We start from the raw sequence: 18,628 nt of genomic DNA, 5'->3' as shown, positions 1-18,628 counted from the left end.
GTTCATGCTAGCCTCACCGACTCAACTGACTGATTTACCGCATAAAAAGAAAGTTAGTGCTATTATCAGAAGATAAAAATATATTAGATAGTCTTTAATAGCTACATCATTAAAGAAAGCAAATATTCCCCATTTTCATAGTGAAATAAATAGCAATAATTTTCTTTTAATGCTGTATCGTAAGCACTAATTTAACACTTTGTGTATAGATGTCATCTCAATCGGTTGAGTGTGTGGAGCTAGCGTGAACTCAGAATATTTTTGAGGTTTTAGTTAACAGCACATTTTTTTTTTTTTTTTAACCCGTAACAACACACGCCAGAATTTTTGACATAACAACACAGGCTCGACTGTGAGACTCCGTCTGGAATTTACAGTCTTTATTAACCAATATTTGTACTGAACAATAAGAATTGTACATTTTTATTCTCTGTCAATGTTTACTTAACAAAATAAATGCAAATAACCGTTAGAAAATTCACTACATGATAACTATCACAAATACAAAATATATTGACGAAAACTTTTCCCTATTTTGATAGTACTATATTAAAATTAAAAAAAAAAAAAAAACACTTTTACTATAGTGCACAGAATCAATATTATCCACATGAAAAAAACTTCAAAGGGTCCTTTTCATGAAAAATACACAAACTTATAAAAAGGCAAACATTTTAAGAAAAAATACAGGAAGTCAAAAAGTCATGCTCTTAAATGGAAAATTATACTCTGTTATATATTTCAATATTTGAGTTACTGTAAACTGTACCAAATACCAATATCATTTCCCTTTTTATTGTGATCAAGAATAATTAATGTTCTTAAAACAAAAGCACTAAATTGTTTTGCTTGTTTTCACTTTTTACTTTGTACAATCCGCGGCAAAAAACCTGCAACATGAGCATATAAGTTTATTGTGAAATGACGAAGTCTTTTGCTCCAAAATAAGTGTGCACGAGAGGAGGCCGAGGTTTGTCCTGGCGTGATTCGTTCCACTCAGACGTTATGTTCATTCCCTGTGCTGTTAGGCGTAGTTTCACAATAAACTTACATCCTCATGTTGCAGGTTTTTTGCCGCGGATTGTACAATGGCTGCAAATCTTAACAGAACACTCATGGGCGATTCATGGTAATTGCATCATGATCCAATTCTAAAGCAAAGTTTTCACCAACTGTCAAATCTTCATCACTTCCTTCTTCTCCCTCCAACCACTGGGTAACTACATTCCGAAAAGATGGACCGTTTAAGCTCACAGCAAACGAAGGACCAGGGACAACATCCATTATGTTACAGCACACGCCCATCTCACAGACGGCAAGCCAGAATGAACAATTTAAAAAATGAAAATTAAATCTTTGAGTTTTACGTCCCACATTATGCCGGTTAGGCTAAAGGAGACGGTGATGATGAGAAATGAATGAAATGAAGAAAGTGTGAGGAAACGGGAGAACCCCGAGAAAACCCACGAGCACTGTGTTTGTGCACCACAAAGTCCACATGGCGCGAGCTAGGATCGAATCAGGGGCCCCAAGCACCGGAGGTGAACGCTCTACCACTGAGCCACCGCGCCCCCCATGAACAATTAATCATGTGACCCCTATAAGAGCTGCAAATACACTACAGTGAGGTTGCAACGGCAGCAGCACAAGGAACGATTAGGTGGTAGCGTCATTTAATTATACAACAGGAGAAAAGAGAAAAGCTAATGAGTGGTACCTTGAACAGTCTCGGAGACGGGCGTGTGTTGTTAAGGATTAAAAACACTACAGGTCATTAACATTAATTGTGCACTAATTTTTGGCATATGTTTTAAAATTAGTGCGGGTGTGGGTGGGGCCAGGTTTACAGACATTTATATATTTATTCTGTCTGTCCGTTTGTTCGTCCGAGAGGCACAAAATCACGAGAACTACTCGATGGATCACCATCAATTTTGGCCAACATGTAGATTGGGAAAAATTAGGAATTAGAGTTTTTTGGTGGACATGATTCATCCAGTAAGTCCTAAGACATGGTTAATCAATTTCCGTTCTCTATGTATTCCTATGGGAGTAATTATAGACATTATCCTTGCTGGATAGACTACTCGCAGTGCTAGTGAGGTTAGCGGTTTAGTACAATACTTAGGATGCAAAATACTATTCTGTTCGTAGGTTAAAATTTTAAAACAAAACTTATTCCTTTCTACTCGACAAATTTAAAGACTTAAATATTTTGTATTTATCAAATATTCACTCATATGACTGAAGTTTTTGAGTGGGAATGGAGGATGAGAAAAATGAGAACATTTTCACGTTGTGTACACCATAACAAACCAAACTCCTTCACATACAGTACACTATTAGTGTTTTTTAATATCTCGGAGTACAGTGGCTTAGTAGAATAGTGCTGATCTTTGGTGCTTGAGGTCCTTGGACCGATACCCGGACAAGTAAGTTTATGGTGGACAACGTTGTATTCGTGGATTTTCTCGAGTTACTCCCGTTTTTTCTTAAATCCTCACTCCACCCATTCTTCCATCATCATTCACTTGCCTTAATCATCCGTTTCCGTTAGCCTAACGGGCATAATCGTGGGACGTTAAACTGAAAGATTTCATTTCATTTCGATCCCACCTTTCGCCAAATGGGCTTTCTGGTACCGTGTGTGTGGGTTTTCTGAAGGTTCTCCCGTTTTCTCCCACATTCTTTATTTCACCACTACCATCCGTCTTATTTATTACTGTCTCCTTTAACCTTGGTGTATAAAGTGGGACATAAATTTAAAAAAAAATAAAATAAAAAATAAGAACAGTATCTGCGGGAATTACATGTTTCCCCCCTGTTTACTCAGTTACTACACAAAATGCGTTTTCCAAATGTTAAAATACCGAGATTAATCAATTCTCTTTCTATCTGATATTCGTATTCCAGAACTCCATTCTTTGATAGAAACTCCTTGGTAAAGAGTGATTTCAAGTTTCAAAATAAATTAATGTACAGGGTGATTATAATTAAAGCCCCACTTTCAAAATGCTGTAAAAAAAAAAAAAAAAACACTGGTCAAAATGACTTCAAATTTAAACTGACTATACTTGAAGAAGGGGAAACGGTATGGTATGAGATCAAAACCGTTCCAAGTTGTATTAATAGATGGCGCTGTAAGTGGTCTACATACGCGGTTTTTGGCCTAAGGATAATTAAAAATCGAATCATTATTTGCTTTTTATGCAGTTCTTGGACTAAGGATAATTAAAAACCGTATCATTATGTTCTTTTCATGCGGTTTTTGGCCTAAGGATAATTAAAAACTGATTCATTATGTGCTTTTTGTGCGGTTTTTGGCCTAAGGATAACTAAAAACCGAATCATTATGTGATTTTTATGCGGTTTTTGGCCTAAGGATAATTGAAAACCGAATCATTATGTGATTTTTATGCGGTTTTTGGCCTAAGGATAATTGAAAACCGAATCATTATGTGATTTTTTGCGGTTTTTGGCTTAAGGATAATTGAAAACCGAATCATTATGTGCTTTTTATGCGGTTTTTGGCCTAAAGATAATTGAAAACCGAATCATTATGTGATTTTATGCGGTTTTTGGCCTAAGAATAATTAAAAACCGATTTTTCTCATTAAATGTGGTACGACATTGCCGTGGTGGATGGGTTTTCCATTAACAATGCCACAACTGTTGAATGACTTGGAAGTCAATTTTTTTTTTCGTCACAAAAGCGAAAGAATCATGCACATTGAACAGAACAGATGATTGAATGTGCAATGCATGCCAAAGCCGTCGTATTTTGATTGAAAATGTCACTTGTAGCCGAATCCACTTTCGTTATGCCGGTTACAGCGCCATCTATTGATACATTTTGAAACGTTTTCGTTTCATTTACCGTTTCCCCCTTCTTTAAGAATATTCAGTTCAAATTTGAAGTAATTCTGACCAGTGGTTCTTTTTTCTTACAGCATTTTGAAAGTGAGATTTTAATTATAATCACCCCGTATATGTTTGTTAATGAAAATATGTTACTACCGTATGCAACTTAAATCTATAATTTTAGTGCATGAATCAATGATAAATCTTTCTCTAGCAGTTTCCCAACCATATTTGCCAGAAGATATACGTCGTACACTGACCTCCAAAGCCGTAACCATTGATCTAACGTTAGATAGCAAAGAGAGATAGGCATCATGTCGTATAGGTGTACGGAGGACGCTAATGTTGAAAATTAGTCCCAGGAGCATCACAGAATCTACGAGTACGCCACTGAATAATTAATCTTACCTGTAATGATGACTCGTCCAGGATACGAGCTCACGCGAACTTCCCCTGTAAGGCGATGAACTGTTCGACAGGAATAGGTTTTATATCCATCACTAGGTCCCGCATCATGAATATACAAATCCCCAGTAGGCAGCACAGTATATTTTCCACCTGTGAAAAAACAAACAAACGTGTGTTTTATTAACGATTACTCTCGTTTGCCATTTGCGTTTTACTACCATTAGATAGACATATATTTTTAATGTTTCCCTGGAGTTGTTACTAACGTCATTAGATATTATACTAAAAAATATTTTTTTGGCTCCAACTTTAAGTTACTATTACAAAGTTTTATTTTCTATTTACTAATGAAATTTTCATTTAACTATAGGTACTGGATTTCTCAGTGTTACAAGCATATAGATATTTAAATCATAACTATATATTAAACTACATGAACTGACAAAATAACAGGTATCTTCGATTGACATGGAAAGTTGAAATTTAGCATGATTGTAGCTTTTCGGGACTAACCCACAGAAAAATTGTCAAAAAATGAATATTTTTAATTTTTAGATGGTTAAAAGGAGGGATGAAGAAATTCCACGTTATTTAAATGGGCCTTTTCTTGGACCTATAAATTTCATGTTTTAGGTACTTGGAATTGGAATAAAAACTCGAAATTCAGCATGTTTGTACATTTTCTACGGAATTATTTAATAAAATCACTAAAAAAAATAAAAAATACAACTTTGGAGAGGTTTTATGAAGAACTGAGAAATCTTTGTAATGTTATTTATATGAGACATCTGCTACTTCCCAAAGTGTTTAGGCACATCCGGCAGGATTAGAATGATGAAATTTGTTATGATTGTAGTCTTCCGGGTCTAACACATAGGAAAATCACCAAAAGTGAATATTTTTAGTTTTAAGGGGTCTAAAGGGGATGAAGAAATTTCCATGTTATTTAAATGGACGTTTTCTTGGGATACAAAATATTATCTTTTAGATAGTTGAAATAGGAAAATAAACTTGAAATTTCGTAGAATTGTGAGTGGCCGTGGACCCAGCAAATATGGGATCTGGGGGCGGAGCCCCCAGCTAGTCAAAGACTAGTTATATTTATATAACTCGAACAACTGTCTAGAACGAAAACTTTTGACATTCCTAAATACATACAGATGGTCATCAGAAAAATGGAAACACCTGAACGAAATTGCAACTTACCAGATTAATATGGTGTCGGGCCACGTTTCGCCTTCAGAACAGCCTTGACGCGACGTGGGATCGGGGCATAGAGGTCGCGAATGGTAGCAAGTGGAATTTTACACCATTCCTCGTGCAGGGCATCGGCCAGTTCTGTGAGAGAGGATGGGGTGGAAATCGTAGCCGGAGGCGTGTTACCAAGACGGACCACAGATGTTCAATTATGTTGAGATCTGGGGATTGGGCGGGCCAGGGGAGGTGTTGAACTTCATCCCGATGTTCCTCAAACCACGCTGCAACAACGCCAGCTGTGTGAATGGGTGCATTATCATCCTGGAAGATGGCGTCATTATCTGGGAACAACATCCAGACCATAGGATGCAAGTGGTCTCCTAAAATTGCGACATAATCGTTGGCAGTGATTCGTTCGCTAAGTGTGACCACAGGACCCAATGGAAACCATGATATGGCGGTCCACAGCATCACCGAGCCGCCGCCATGTTTCACAGTTGGGCGGAGACACTGTAGATCATAAGCTTCTTTGGGCGTTCTCCACACATAAACACGGTCCGTGGTTGGGAATGGGGTGAAGGATGATTCATCCGACCATATCACACGTTTCCAGTCCTCAACGGTCCAAGTTGCATGGTCGCGGCACCATTTGCGGCGTGCGAAAGCGTTATGGTCCCTGATGAGCGGTTTGGCCCGTGCAACACGACCCCGTAAGTTCATGTCATGTATTTCGCGGCGGACTGTGATTGTCGAAACAGGGTGGGGGAGGTGCTGATTGAGTTCCTCCGTCACTTTCTCCGCAGTGGCACGACGGTTCTGCGTGAGAATGCGCTTTAATACCCGGCGTGACTTGTCACTCATGATTTTCTTCCGTCCACTGTTCCGCTTCCCCAATGTGGTTTTCCCGTGTGTTGTGTAGGCCGTCATCACCTTTGACACTACAGGTGTTTCTATTTTTCTGATCACCATCTGTACTTCGATTGGAAGCACAAAGGGTGAACCTTGGACTTGTTCACTCTGACAAAATAGAAGTCTTGTAATTTAACTTAAAAATATTCTATGGATGAGTCAAGCATGACGTTTTTCCGCCAGTCCTTTCGGCATCATTGTTTCCGACGGGTTCCAAGACATGAGTTATGTGTGGAACTTACAATGGTTATGTTTTGTGTTGTGTGTCATTTAAAAGGGGAATGCAATTTTTCTTTAAATTTGTGAAAGGAAGAGCTTGAAAGAGCAAGTGAATCAAAAATAGGGGAGCATATTTTACATGAAAGTAAAGTGAAAAAATCATCGGTCATTCCTTTCTTTACGTAGCAGACGTATTATTAGAAACCTCGCACTTTTGTTAGAAGACTCATAGAAACTTATATGTGAACTAGCAAGTTAGTGTTAGAATACTTGAGGAAATAACAGAGGAGAGTGCAATTGGAAGGGTAGTTGACAGGGATGCTGTCTCTCGCCATCTATATTTAATATGTATTTAGAAGAGGCAATGAAAAGGAGCCCACGTAATGAAGATGACATTTCGGTACGAGATAGAATGATCAGGATGATATAGGGCTTGTTGTGAGATCTGTAAAGAAAATCAATAGGATGTTAGAAAACTTGAAGGGCTGTGAAGAATATGGGATAAAAATAAATGCTAGAAAGACAAAAGCCGTGATGATTGGCACGAAGCAGTTAGCGTCAAATATTGCAGTAGTATGGGAGGAAATAGAACAAGAGACTAGTTTACGATACCAGAGCAGTATTATTAGTAATGATATGAAGTGAGAATGTGAAATAAAAGAAAGGATAGGAATGGCGAAAGAAGCCTTTAGGAGGAAGAAAAGTGGAACTTCGAGTAAAGAGCTGAGAAAAAGTCTCATAAAATCCTTAGTATGGAGTATTGTACTGTATGCGGCAGAAACACGGACATTACGGAAAAAATGATGAAAAACAACTGAAAACTTTCGAAATGTGGGTGTGGAGAAGAATGGAGAGAATTAGGTAGGTCAAGTTGTAAACGAATGAGAGAATATTAGAAATGGTAGGTGAGAAAAGAGCAATTTTAGATATTATTAAGAAAAGGAAGAGAAATTCGAAGGGACATTGGCTAAGAAGGAACTGTATCATGAGGGAATGTACTAGAGGGTATGGTGGCAGGAAAGAGAGGGATGGGGCGAAGGAGACTACAATTGATGGACAATATCAAAATAGAAAAATCGTACGTGAAGACGAAGGGGTTAGTGGAGGACCGTGGAGCATAGAAGTTTCTCAGTTGCGGCAAGTGACCTACCAATTATGGTAGAATACCTATGATGATGATGATGATTATAGTAAGTTCTCAAAATATACCCAGTATGTACTTTCTTGTTGTAGTGAATGATTGTGAAATTAAATATTTTGTATTCTTCCACCGGGAATCCAAGCGGACTTGCTAGCCACTAGACCAGTGGAGAGGGTTTAAGAATGTGCTGTAGATGTATTTTTTTTTTTTTTTTTTTGTAATCCCTTATTAAAAATATGAGGAATCACCTTGAATTCCGAGTCGTCTTGGATTCAGAAATATTCGGTAATATTCAAGATGTTTCACTATTTTACCATGCTCTACTGCTGCATTCTTTTGTGGTTTATTCTTGATAATACGGAAGTATCGCATAACTCTGATCGTAAAAGAGTTACAAAGCACAGAAACGTATCATCTGTAGTTACAACTAAATTGGTAGGGCCGCGGTAGCTCAGTGGGTGCCCTTCCCGCTGGTCTAGTGGCTAACACGTGCGCCTTTGGCGTACGGGATCCCGGGTTCGATTCCCGGTGGGAGAGCCTTTGTGATTTTAACCGTCCTCGATATTTCTGTGTTCGTGTCCTTGTCGCTCTAGGCAATTGGAGAAAGGAAGTTAAATGAGTATAGCAAGTAAAATTAGTAATAAGTAGTTCAAGTAAGTTACTGAGACACGTTCGGTGACTCAGTTAACTTTTTTTTAAAAGAAAGTGATAGAGCGTTCACTTCTCGTGCATGGGGTCCTTGGTTCGATCCCAGCCCCCGCCAAGTGAGCTTTGTGGTGGACAAACACCGTGTGCGTGGGTTTTCTCGGGGTTCTCCTGTTTCCTCTCATTTTCTTCATTCCACCATTTCATTCATTTCTCATCATCACCGTCTCCTTTAGCCTAACAGGCATAACCGTGGGACGTAAAACTCAAAGTTTTCATTTCAAAATTGGTAGTTTTGAAATCTAAACTTTACACTTAATACTGACTGAAATACTGGTAAATTAATGTAATTACTGGTAATGAACAGCAAAACATTAAGAAAAAACGAAATATTTAAGTTTTACGTCCCATTGTTACGCTAGCTAGGCTAAAGGAGACGGTGATGATGAGAAATGAATGAAACGGTGGAATAAAGAAAGTGGGAGAAACAGGAGAACTCTGGGAAAACCCACGCACATGGTGCTTGTCCACCACTAAATTAACTTGGCGCGAGCTGGGATCGAGCCAAGGACCCCATGCACCAGAGATGAACGCTTTACCACTGAGCCACCGCAGAAAAAAACATTTAGGTAATAATGCATTTGTGCAGCATATACTGTACAATACTGTTTATTTCGACCTAAATGAAATCTGCTTGAAGTATGATTTCGTATAGGTTTACAACAAGGATGTGATTCTGTGAGGTTGAGATAAAATGATGTGAAGTGGAAGAAGAGCCAATAAATCTTAGACTGACGTTTGGATATAATGATCACCTTTATTTTCCTTATGGTAAATCTGGAAGCTGAGAAACAAAGTAACCATTACGTAAAACGAAAGAATATATTGTTTGGGTTGTTCCAATTTATCGCCTTGCTTTTCGATATTAACGTTCATGAACAGACATAATGTTTTTTTCCTCCCGTATGGTCACTGCATTCAGATGAGGAAGTAGTGTATTCGCTTTCGTATTTTCCGTCCTTTTAAGCTCTAGAATTGGAATTGGAAAACATACAAATACAATACAATCACATTCACAAGCAGAGCGAGGTGATTCATAGCGATATTTTTCATTTAGTTTTGGTTCATGTACGGTTAACGATGTATTTTACCGGTTCTGTGTTACAACCATGCGTACACACTCGGTTCATGATAAATGGCCTTAACTTTTGTATAGCAATTCACCAACGAACAATGAGGTTTACGGGTTTTTGCATATATGGCCTGTATGTATATGCACATATATATATACATCTATTGTAAGAATATGGTCCCCCTTGTACTACAAACTCTCTACAAATTGATCTATATGGCAATATCCGGACATGTTAAAATGTTCTCTTCCAAAGAGAGAGAGAGAGAGAAAAAAAAGAGAAACCAAGAGTATGGGGAAATGAGTTCGCTTAGATGGCTTCCTCTCTCGAATGTCATACATGTACAAAATTTCAAGTAGAAATTAGTGACGATTTGAAAAGGGAAAAAATGTGCCAAATGGAACGTGCAGACTGTTGAAATGTAACCTAGTTGGGTTTATTAAGCTATAAAGTTATATAGGTAAGAACGTTTACTAGTATCGAATGTACAATACATTAGCATTATATATTAAATATATGCAGATTTATTTATTTAGCTTCAATTCGTGACGTTTTCCAGTTTTAAGTGATTATACGAGGTGTGATTGGAAAGTTTTAAGACTGGGTTTGTAATTTAAAAATGACAATACTTACAGGCTATTGTGATGGATCTCCTTCAAAGTAGTCCCCTGCAGAATGAACACACCGATTCCAACGGTGTTTCCACTTCTGGAAGCATTCCTTAAAATTATCTTTCGTATGGGTAAAGAACTCTCTCCATATTTGCCTGGATGTCTTCAATTGAGTCAAATATCTTCCCTTTCAGCGACAATTTTAATTTAGGAAACAGATAGAAATCGGCAGATCGAATCAGGGGAATAGAGAACTTGCGGAATCACAGGAATGTTAAGTTTGGCCAGAAATTCCTGGATCGATAACATACAATGCGTCGGTACGTTGTCGTGCTGGAGGGCCTAATACTTGTCTTTCCAAAGGGCAGGCCTTTCCTCCACAAATTTTCGCGCAAACGCCGAAGGACACTTTTGTAGTATTCTGGTTGACTGTCTGCTTCCTAGGGGCTAAGCAATGATGCCCGATACCCATAGAATCGAGAAAAAACACCAACATTGCCTTCACATTCGACCGACTTTCTTGTGCTTTCTTCGGTCGTGTTGAATGTGCGCTCTTCCACTAAGAAGATTATACCTTTGTTTCTGGGTCACACCCACAAACCCAAGTTTCATAACCTATTATTGCCCTATTTAACAATTTTGGATCCCTTTCGTCCCGATTAAGCAGGTCGTGGGACACTTCAAGTCGGTGTTGTTTCTGCTCGTCTGACAACAATTTCGGGATGAATTTCGAGGACAGTCGGTACATGTTCAAATCATCAATTAAGATTGAACCACGTATAAACTTAAATTCAGGTCGTTAGCCATCTCCCAGATTGTAATTCTAAGATCCGAATGCACTAAATTGCAAACTTTCACAATGTTTTCCTTGGTTTTAGACTTGGACGGCCGGCAGTACCGGGGGTCATCTTTGAATCTGTTAACGGTAAACACATTTGACCGGCTCAGACACTTACCTCCAAAAGTTGTTTTTAAGAGCTCATTAGTCTCCGAAGGAGATTTCCCGGTTTTAAAACAAAATTTGACACAAACACATTATTCCAGCTTTTCATCCATTTTGCGCAATTAATAATCCTCCACGACACACACACTTAATAGTTGCTACGCTGAACTGTTCGAATATATGGCGGTAATTCTTGCAGCACGCATCATGGTTACATCATGCGACCGCTTCCACGCTAACGGGCAATTATATCTCTAGAACAGTGGCGTCACCTGTCTTAAAACTTTCCAATCACACCACGTACATCGGCTGACTCACTGATTCATTCACCATCAGTTCTCTGAAACTATTAGGTGTACTATTCTGAAATTTTGTTTAAATGTGCTTGTATCCTATGCTGTAGATAAGACAATTTCACTCAGTATATAGCCCCACAGTTATTTTTTGCTGTTCTTCAGACATTCGAAACTACTAGGATAAAACCTTGAAATTTTCCATAAGTGTTCTAATTGTGCTCTAGGCTATAGATTAGAAGAGAGTTCGTGAAATTAGACCCCTAATGGCGGAAAGAGTTTTCATTTTCTTTTTTGTTCACCAGATCCCTGAAATTAACGAGCACAAAACCTTGAAATTATCTGTGAATTATTCACCGACACGTATGTTTATATAAACAGTGCGGTATGTTAATATACCGACAAACTGAAGAAGGCGATTTAATTAAGCAAAATAATATGTAATGGACATGGTCGAAAGCAACATCATTTTATCATGAGAGGTGTTCATAAGTCGGCGAAGACTCTCGTATAATGCCGAATATCTCACCAACGCGGAAAGATATCGCTGTCGGGTTAAAACGGTTACACAGAAAGTTGCACCTGATAAATGCAATGACGTTCTGATGCAAGCGGATCGGTCACCGAGGTTCTTCATCTGTTAGTAGCTCTTTTTCTATACCCATGTGGCTCGGATTCCACTTTAATCAGTAGGTCCACGTCTCATATAGCCTTGCTGCTCAAAAGGACGCTAAACTAAATATCAAATCAATCAATCTTTTTCTATACCTATCGATCATATACTAAGGCTTCAACTAGCATGCTACTGAGTAATTCAATATTTCTAGCAGTGTCATATTGAAACATAATGAATCTTTAGGCAATATAGCTCCATGATTACTTATTAGAAAACCATTATGAAACATAAAAGTAGATTTACTCACCGGTATCTGTGTTAGGATATATGTTTACTTTTTCATCTTGTACCCATGACGTCACCATAACATATTCTGCTACATAACTAGGCACGAGACACCTGAAAATAAAGGTAACAACCTATATAGACTTCTATAAAAGGCCGCGTATTGAGTTATATATATTAAACATTATTTACAAGACGTATTGTAAGTATTCACATTATTTCTAGAGACAACAAGAACAAATTTTTTTTTTTTTTTTTTTTTTTTTTTTACGAAATCAGATCTGTCATGTTTGGATGTTCAAGCTGATATAATAAATATAAGACAAGAATTGAGTTTGTCTCGTCTCTAAAGGTGTTATGATAGCGATATCTTGTCTCGGCAAGGATATACTTTCCGAGACGAGAAAGAAATATTTCTACATCTTTGAGAGATGACACAGCCCTAATCTAGTCTTGTAGGTAACATTACACAGAATCTACTAATTTTGTATCGCATTTGCGTAGTGTCTATTTCTGACTCGTAAAGTGCAATATTTAAACGATCACCTGGTTACTAGAGCATTTTGCATTGGTTTTGCCAGTTTCGTGATATTGGTTGTCTGTTTAAAGGGAAAAGCACGGGCGTCCACTTGTCTCATAGAGAAAATCGTGGAGCCCGTGAGACAGAGCTTTGTGTGTAGCCCACAAAAAATCAACCGTTCGTGCAAGCCGTGGCCCAGAAAACAGTGTGGAAGGTTTTGCGGCGACGTTTGCATTTCAAACTCTATCGTTTACAACTGTTTTATAGAAGAGTGGAGTTTTGTATCCGAATGCAGCAAGCTATGGATGATGATGATGACCTTGCGGGGATATTGATATTCAGCAACGACACGACTTTCCAACGTAAAATGTTCTAGTGACCAGGTGCAGCTTTTCCATATTTGCCTACGAATGCACGCTGAACACTCGTAACCGACGAACACTGCGCATACGCATATTCTAACACACAAAAACTCCTCCTGCATTGTTGTCATCTTGTCGAATGCTGTTACAGGTCTGCCATCTAGCGTGCACATTATATATATATCTATATATATATCTTTTCATGTGTCACTCGTCTTTGTGTGTTTGTATACTTGTCATTAAAGATTGTTTTGAAACCCGCATAGGAAAAAATGAGGTGTTGAAACAACACAAAATGACTACCACTTTAGCGTGTTACTTGTGTGTCAATTCAACACCAAGACCGCCTTCAGAGCATATCAGAAATACCTTGTTACTGGCTGTGAGTATTTGCATAGTTTTTTTTATTGTTTGACATGAGTAAAGCTTTGCGGAATATATTTCGCATTTATGAGAAGTAACTAATAACATTCTCTGTTTTCTGTAATCGGTCACAATAATATTATTGTAAACCTGTGAATCATCTGGCAACAGTTACACAGATAGCAGTGCTTTCATCTAGTTTCTTTATATGTTATTTTTGTGTCTTAGCACATATGAACAGAAGATGGCAGAACTGTTGTCAGACGATTCACAGGTTTACAACAATATTATTGCGATCGATAACAGAAAACATAGAACCTTATTCGTTACTTGGTACAAGTGCTAAATATATTTCGCAAAGCTTTGCTCATATTAAATGATAAATACCAATGCAAATTCTCTCAGGTAGTAACGAGTTATTTTTGATATGCTCAGAAGACGATGTGCTTGGTGCTGAATTAACTCACAAGTAACACAAGTGGTAGTCATTTTGTGTTGTTTGAACACCTCATTTTTTTTACAGTGTAGTCCAAAGACGAGAATATACTTTCCGCTGTAAAAGGTAAGAGACAGGGGAAGGGTCTACCGGATTCGGACTCTCCCAAGAACTTCCTAATTCACCACACATTTGTACAGTTTCTCAATGAAACCATATTTGTTCAACAGTTAAATGATTGGTGTAGTGTAAAAATTTGATCTAATACTTCATCTGAACTGTTTTTCTTATAAAAACAATCTAGTTCTCTCTTTCCTTTTCTTTTCTTTTCTTTTTCTTTTTTCTTTTTTCTTTTCTTTTTTTTGAAAATGTAGGTGGAAATATTTTACAATTACTTATCGTCTCTTCGGGTGCAGAATATTACCCGTAAAATATTACTGTACATAGATGTAGTAGTGCCCCTCTCTAAAGTTTGGATCCCTCCTAACACAAATTTCTGTGTGTGCGCCTGGGAAAAGGGCGCCTGCTTCTTGCTTTTAGTCTGATTGTAACTTTCACGTAGGCTTTAATATAATATAATACATAGTATATAGGCGCGGATCCAAGAGAAAGGCTATAGGGGCTATAGCCCCCCTTGAGGCTCAGGTATACACTTGATAAAATGGGTTTCAGTCCTACTTTCTTTACACTGGATGAAGCGGCAAACTATGGTTTAGCCTTTCCCTTGATCATGTCCTGGATCCGCTTCAGTGTACAGATGGTGATCAGAAAAATGGAAACACCTGAACGAAATTGCAACTTATCAGATTAATATGGTGTCGGGCCACCTTTCGCCTTCAGAACAGCCTTGATGCGACGTGGAATGGAGGCATAGAGGTCGTGAATGGTAGCAAGTGGAATTTTACACCATTCCTCGTGCAGGGCATCGGCGAGTTCTCTGAGAGGACGGAGGTGGAAATCCTCGCCGAGTCGTGTTTCCAAGTCAGACCACAGATGTTCAATTATGTTGAGATCTGGGGATTGGGCGGGCCAGGGGAGGTGTTGAACGTTATCCCGATGTTCCTCAAACCACGCTGCAACAGCGCCAGCTGTGTGAATGGGTGCATCATCATCCTGGAAGATGGTGTCATTGTCCGGGAACAATATCCGGACCATAGAATGCAAGTGGTCTCCTAAAATTGCGACATAATCGTTGGCAGTGATTCGTCCGCTAAGCGTGACTACAGGACCCAATGAAAACCATGATATGGCGGTCCACAGCATCACCGAGCCGCCGCCATGTTTCATAGTTGGGCGGGGACACTGCAGATCATAAGCTTCTTTGGGCGTTCTCCACACATAAACACGATCCGTGGTTGGGAATAGGGTGAAGGATGACTCATCCGACCATATCACACGTTTCCAGTCCTCAACGGTCCAAGTTGCATGGTCGCGGCACCATTTGCGGCGTGCAAAAGCGTTATGGTCCCTGATGAGCGGTTTGGTCCGTGCAACACAATCCCGTAAGTTCATGTCATGTAATTCGCGGCGGACTGTGATTGTCGAAACAGGGTGGGGGAGGTACTGATTAAGTTCCTCCGTCACTTTCTCCGCAGTGGCACGACGGTTCTGCGTGACAATGCACTTTAATACCCGGCGTGACCTGTCACTCATGATTTTCTTCCGCCCACTGTTCCGCTTCCCCGATGTGGTTTTCCCGTGTGTTTTGTAGGCCGTCATCACCTTCGACACTGTCCCACGCGACACACCTAACACAGTAGCCACTGCCGTCACACTCACTCTACATAACCGCGCACCAACAATTTGCCCTCTTTGAAAATCTGAGAGGTCTCCCATTTTACACTACCTCCGTCTGCTGCAGCCACTGGACACTGCTGTTCCACTGCGCGTGACGTAGTATGGAGACCGACCTAACACACCACTACCAGTGGTCCAGCGCTGCGGGCGCCACGACACCACTGCTAACCCATATATCCGACGTGTTGCCAACTACAGGTGTTTCCATTTTTCTGATCACCATCTGTATATATATATATATATATATATATATATATATATATATATATGTATATTGTGTGCGTGTGTTTGTGTAAATTATGTATATTATATGTTCCTCTCTGAGGCATGTCACAATGTCAGAAGAAATGATCAATGATTTCAGATTACAAGGCGTAAAATTAGTTTCCTGGAGCAGACTGTTTTCCAGCATATATATTCACGAAAGAATGAACTTGCAGAATCTCATATGCGCTAAGAAATATTGTGCATGTTCATTCCCCAGGGGTTCTTTCGCTAGAATCATGATGGATGATTTGTTTATGTTTGAATAGTAGACTGTGACGTTATTAAGCCCAGCAGCTGTTTCATTTAGTGTAAGTGTACCATAACCAGTGCAGTTGGTGTATATATACAAAATGTTACTATTTGTCGTCTTGGCGGGCTGTTTTGGAGAGAGAGAGAGAGAGAGAGAGAGAGAGAGAGAGAGAGAGAGAGAGAGAGAAAGAGAGAGCTGCTGTTGCTATGAAATGGCTGATCTAGTACAAGGTTGCCATTAAGTTGACGAATAACCATGTGTTGCAAGTACACGGAAGGTTTAGACCAGTGTTCGCTGCTTAAGCGGAGAATGTTGTTCTACTCAAGAACGGTCTAAGCCTATCTTATATGAAACCAGTTCTACTCTAAAACACTGCGAAATAATCTACTACACAGGGGTTAAAATTATGTACTTTTACAGAAAGTTCAGGCTGCCGTTAATGATCAAATCAATCTAAAACTGCCTAAAAGCCATGAAAAATCATCAGCGATATTATGATATGTTTTTATTGGATATTATGAGCGATATTATAAATTCACTCAGACGACTCTACTCTGAAAGGTTCATTGAAATTCTATACTAGTGCGTATCACATACTACTGTAATAGGTTAATTAAAAGAAAAACACTTCTTTTATGAATATTTATAATTATGACATTAGTTTATATCTTATTTGTGTAAAGGTAACCAAGAAAGTTCTGTCGCTTTCTCACCAACCACTTTCGAACATCGATATGTCACCGAAGACGTACCTGGAAGATCAGGAAATTGAAGTGGCGTCCTCTAAGTTGATTGTCTAAGGGATTTAACAGGCGATAATCGAACGGTGCAATGTCCGAGGATTAAGGCGGATGCAATAATGTTTCCCATCTAAGGCGTAGAATGGTGTCCCGGGTCATCATAGCCACTTGAGGCTTAGCGTTATCCTGTAATAGGAGGACGCTTTAAGATTCAGAAGTTCTGGCTCCAGAGTTTTGAGCTTTTCTTGAACAGGCTTAACTACTGAAAGTGCACAGTTGCATTGATGCTCTGACCAGCTGGTAGCAATTACCGATGCACGATGCCGTCCACCAAACGCACAGTAGGACCTTCTTCTGGTGCAGTGCTGGTTTCGGATGTTTTGGAACCGGTTCATGAGATGCTAACTAATGACGACGGCGCCTTGGAGCTTCGTACAGGACTCACTTCTCATTACACGTTAACACTATCCAGAAATGGCTCTTTCCTTAGACGAGACAGCAAGAAACACAGGTGTCTGCTCGAGTTGCCTTCTGGCCGGAGTCAACTCATGTGGGACCCATCGCCCAACTTGTAGTGCTTTCTAAGTTGATGGAAGTGCTGCCGAATGGTTTCTCCACTCACACTAAATTATAGTCCCAGTTCCTCACACGTCTGGCCACTGTTCGCCTCAATTGCTGCCTGAAGATCTTCATTTTGTACATGTGTTGGTCTTTCGGCATGTGGTACATCCTCGAGTGTTTTGTCACCGTCCTTAAGCTTGTAAAAGCACAGCTGCACTGTCCGTGTAGTCACGACATCCTTACCAAAGACCTGGTATATATTTCGCCGTGTTGAAGCACCGTTTGACCCCAGTTTGAACTCGTACAGCATACACGCCTTTATTACGTTCTGTGGAGGTCCCATTTTTACTCTGTCCTTACGCAGGTAAGTTCAAGGTGTAACTGAACTGCCACTACCAGGTAGTATGTTGGATATACCCACACCAACAACTGACCTTCGCCTTATCTCTATTAGCATTCAACTCACGATGTGAGGGTAAATAAAAACAGAACTCCACAAAAGCGACACAACTTTCTTGGTTACCTTTATAGTTTATTAACATTTAAAAATGGATTTAAAAATAAATAAATAAGAGGTATAGGTTGCAACACTAAACTTTGTCGTTGCCATTTCTTAAAAAAAAAAAATAATCGTGGTTAAAGTTATTACAGAAATACTTATTCATGAAAAATGAACAAAATCACCTTGAGTTGTTCTTAAAAAAAATGTTCCGCTTCAATAGCAAACTACCTCATATAGGTTTTAAAAGAGGAAATTACATATAGCATGTTGTAAGGTTGTTAGTGAAACATGTATTTATGAAATGTGAATAATATCGTCTGAGTCTGACCCATTGTTAACTAAGATATGTCATATTTACTCGAATATAAGCACCTCTCAAATAAATATAAGTGCCTCTCTCTCTCTCTCTCTCTAAAAAAAAAAAGTGTCGTTCCAGAGAATCCGTTTTTTATGTGAATACAATAAACATCGAGAAAAAACTCATTTTATGCCGTTGGAAAGGATGCCGATTATTGCCAAGCCTAAGTGGTTGGTAGTTTTTATTCTGCTAGTATACATTATTTATTTAT

At 39.0% G+C, this 18,628-nt stretch overlaps 1 protein-coding gene across 9 annotated transcripts in view; it reads right to left on the bottom strand.

The window, feature by feature from the left end:
• The window catches only part of Dscam4 (Down syndrome cell adhesion molecule 4), a 751,808-nt gene that overhangs the window by 130,344 nt on the left and 602,836 nt on the right, over positions 1 to 18,628 (bottom strand). For all 9 annotated transcript variants that reach the window (XM_081742222.1, XM_081742212.1, XM_081742216.1 and 6 more), the window contains exons 5-6: positions 12,284 to 12,375; positions 4,270 to 4,419 (exon numbers count right to left, since the gene is read on the bottom strand). In XM_081742222.1, the coding sequence (XP_081598348.1) occupies positions 4,270 to 4,419; positions 12,284 to 12,375 (242 nt within the window). The remainder of the gene's footprint in view (positions 1 to 4,269; positions 4,420 to 12,283; positions 12,376 to 18,628) is intronic.

This window comes from Thermobia domestica, chromosome 16 (assembly GCF_964235325.1).
Source record: "Thermobia domestica chromosome 16, izTheDome1.hap1.1, whole genome shotgun sequence".
Lineage (NCBI taxonomy): Eukaryota > Metazoa > Arthropoda > Insecta > Zygentoma > Lepismatidae > Thermobia > Thermobia domestica.
This window is presented reverse-complemented; position numbering and strand designations above follow the sequence as displayed.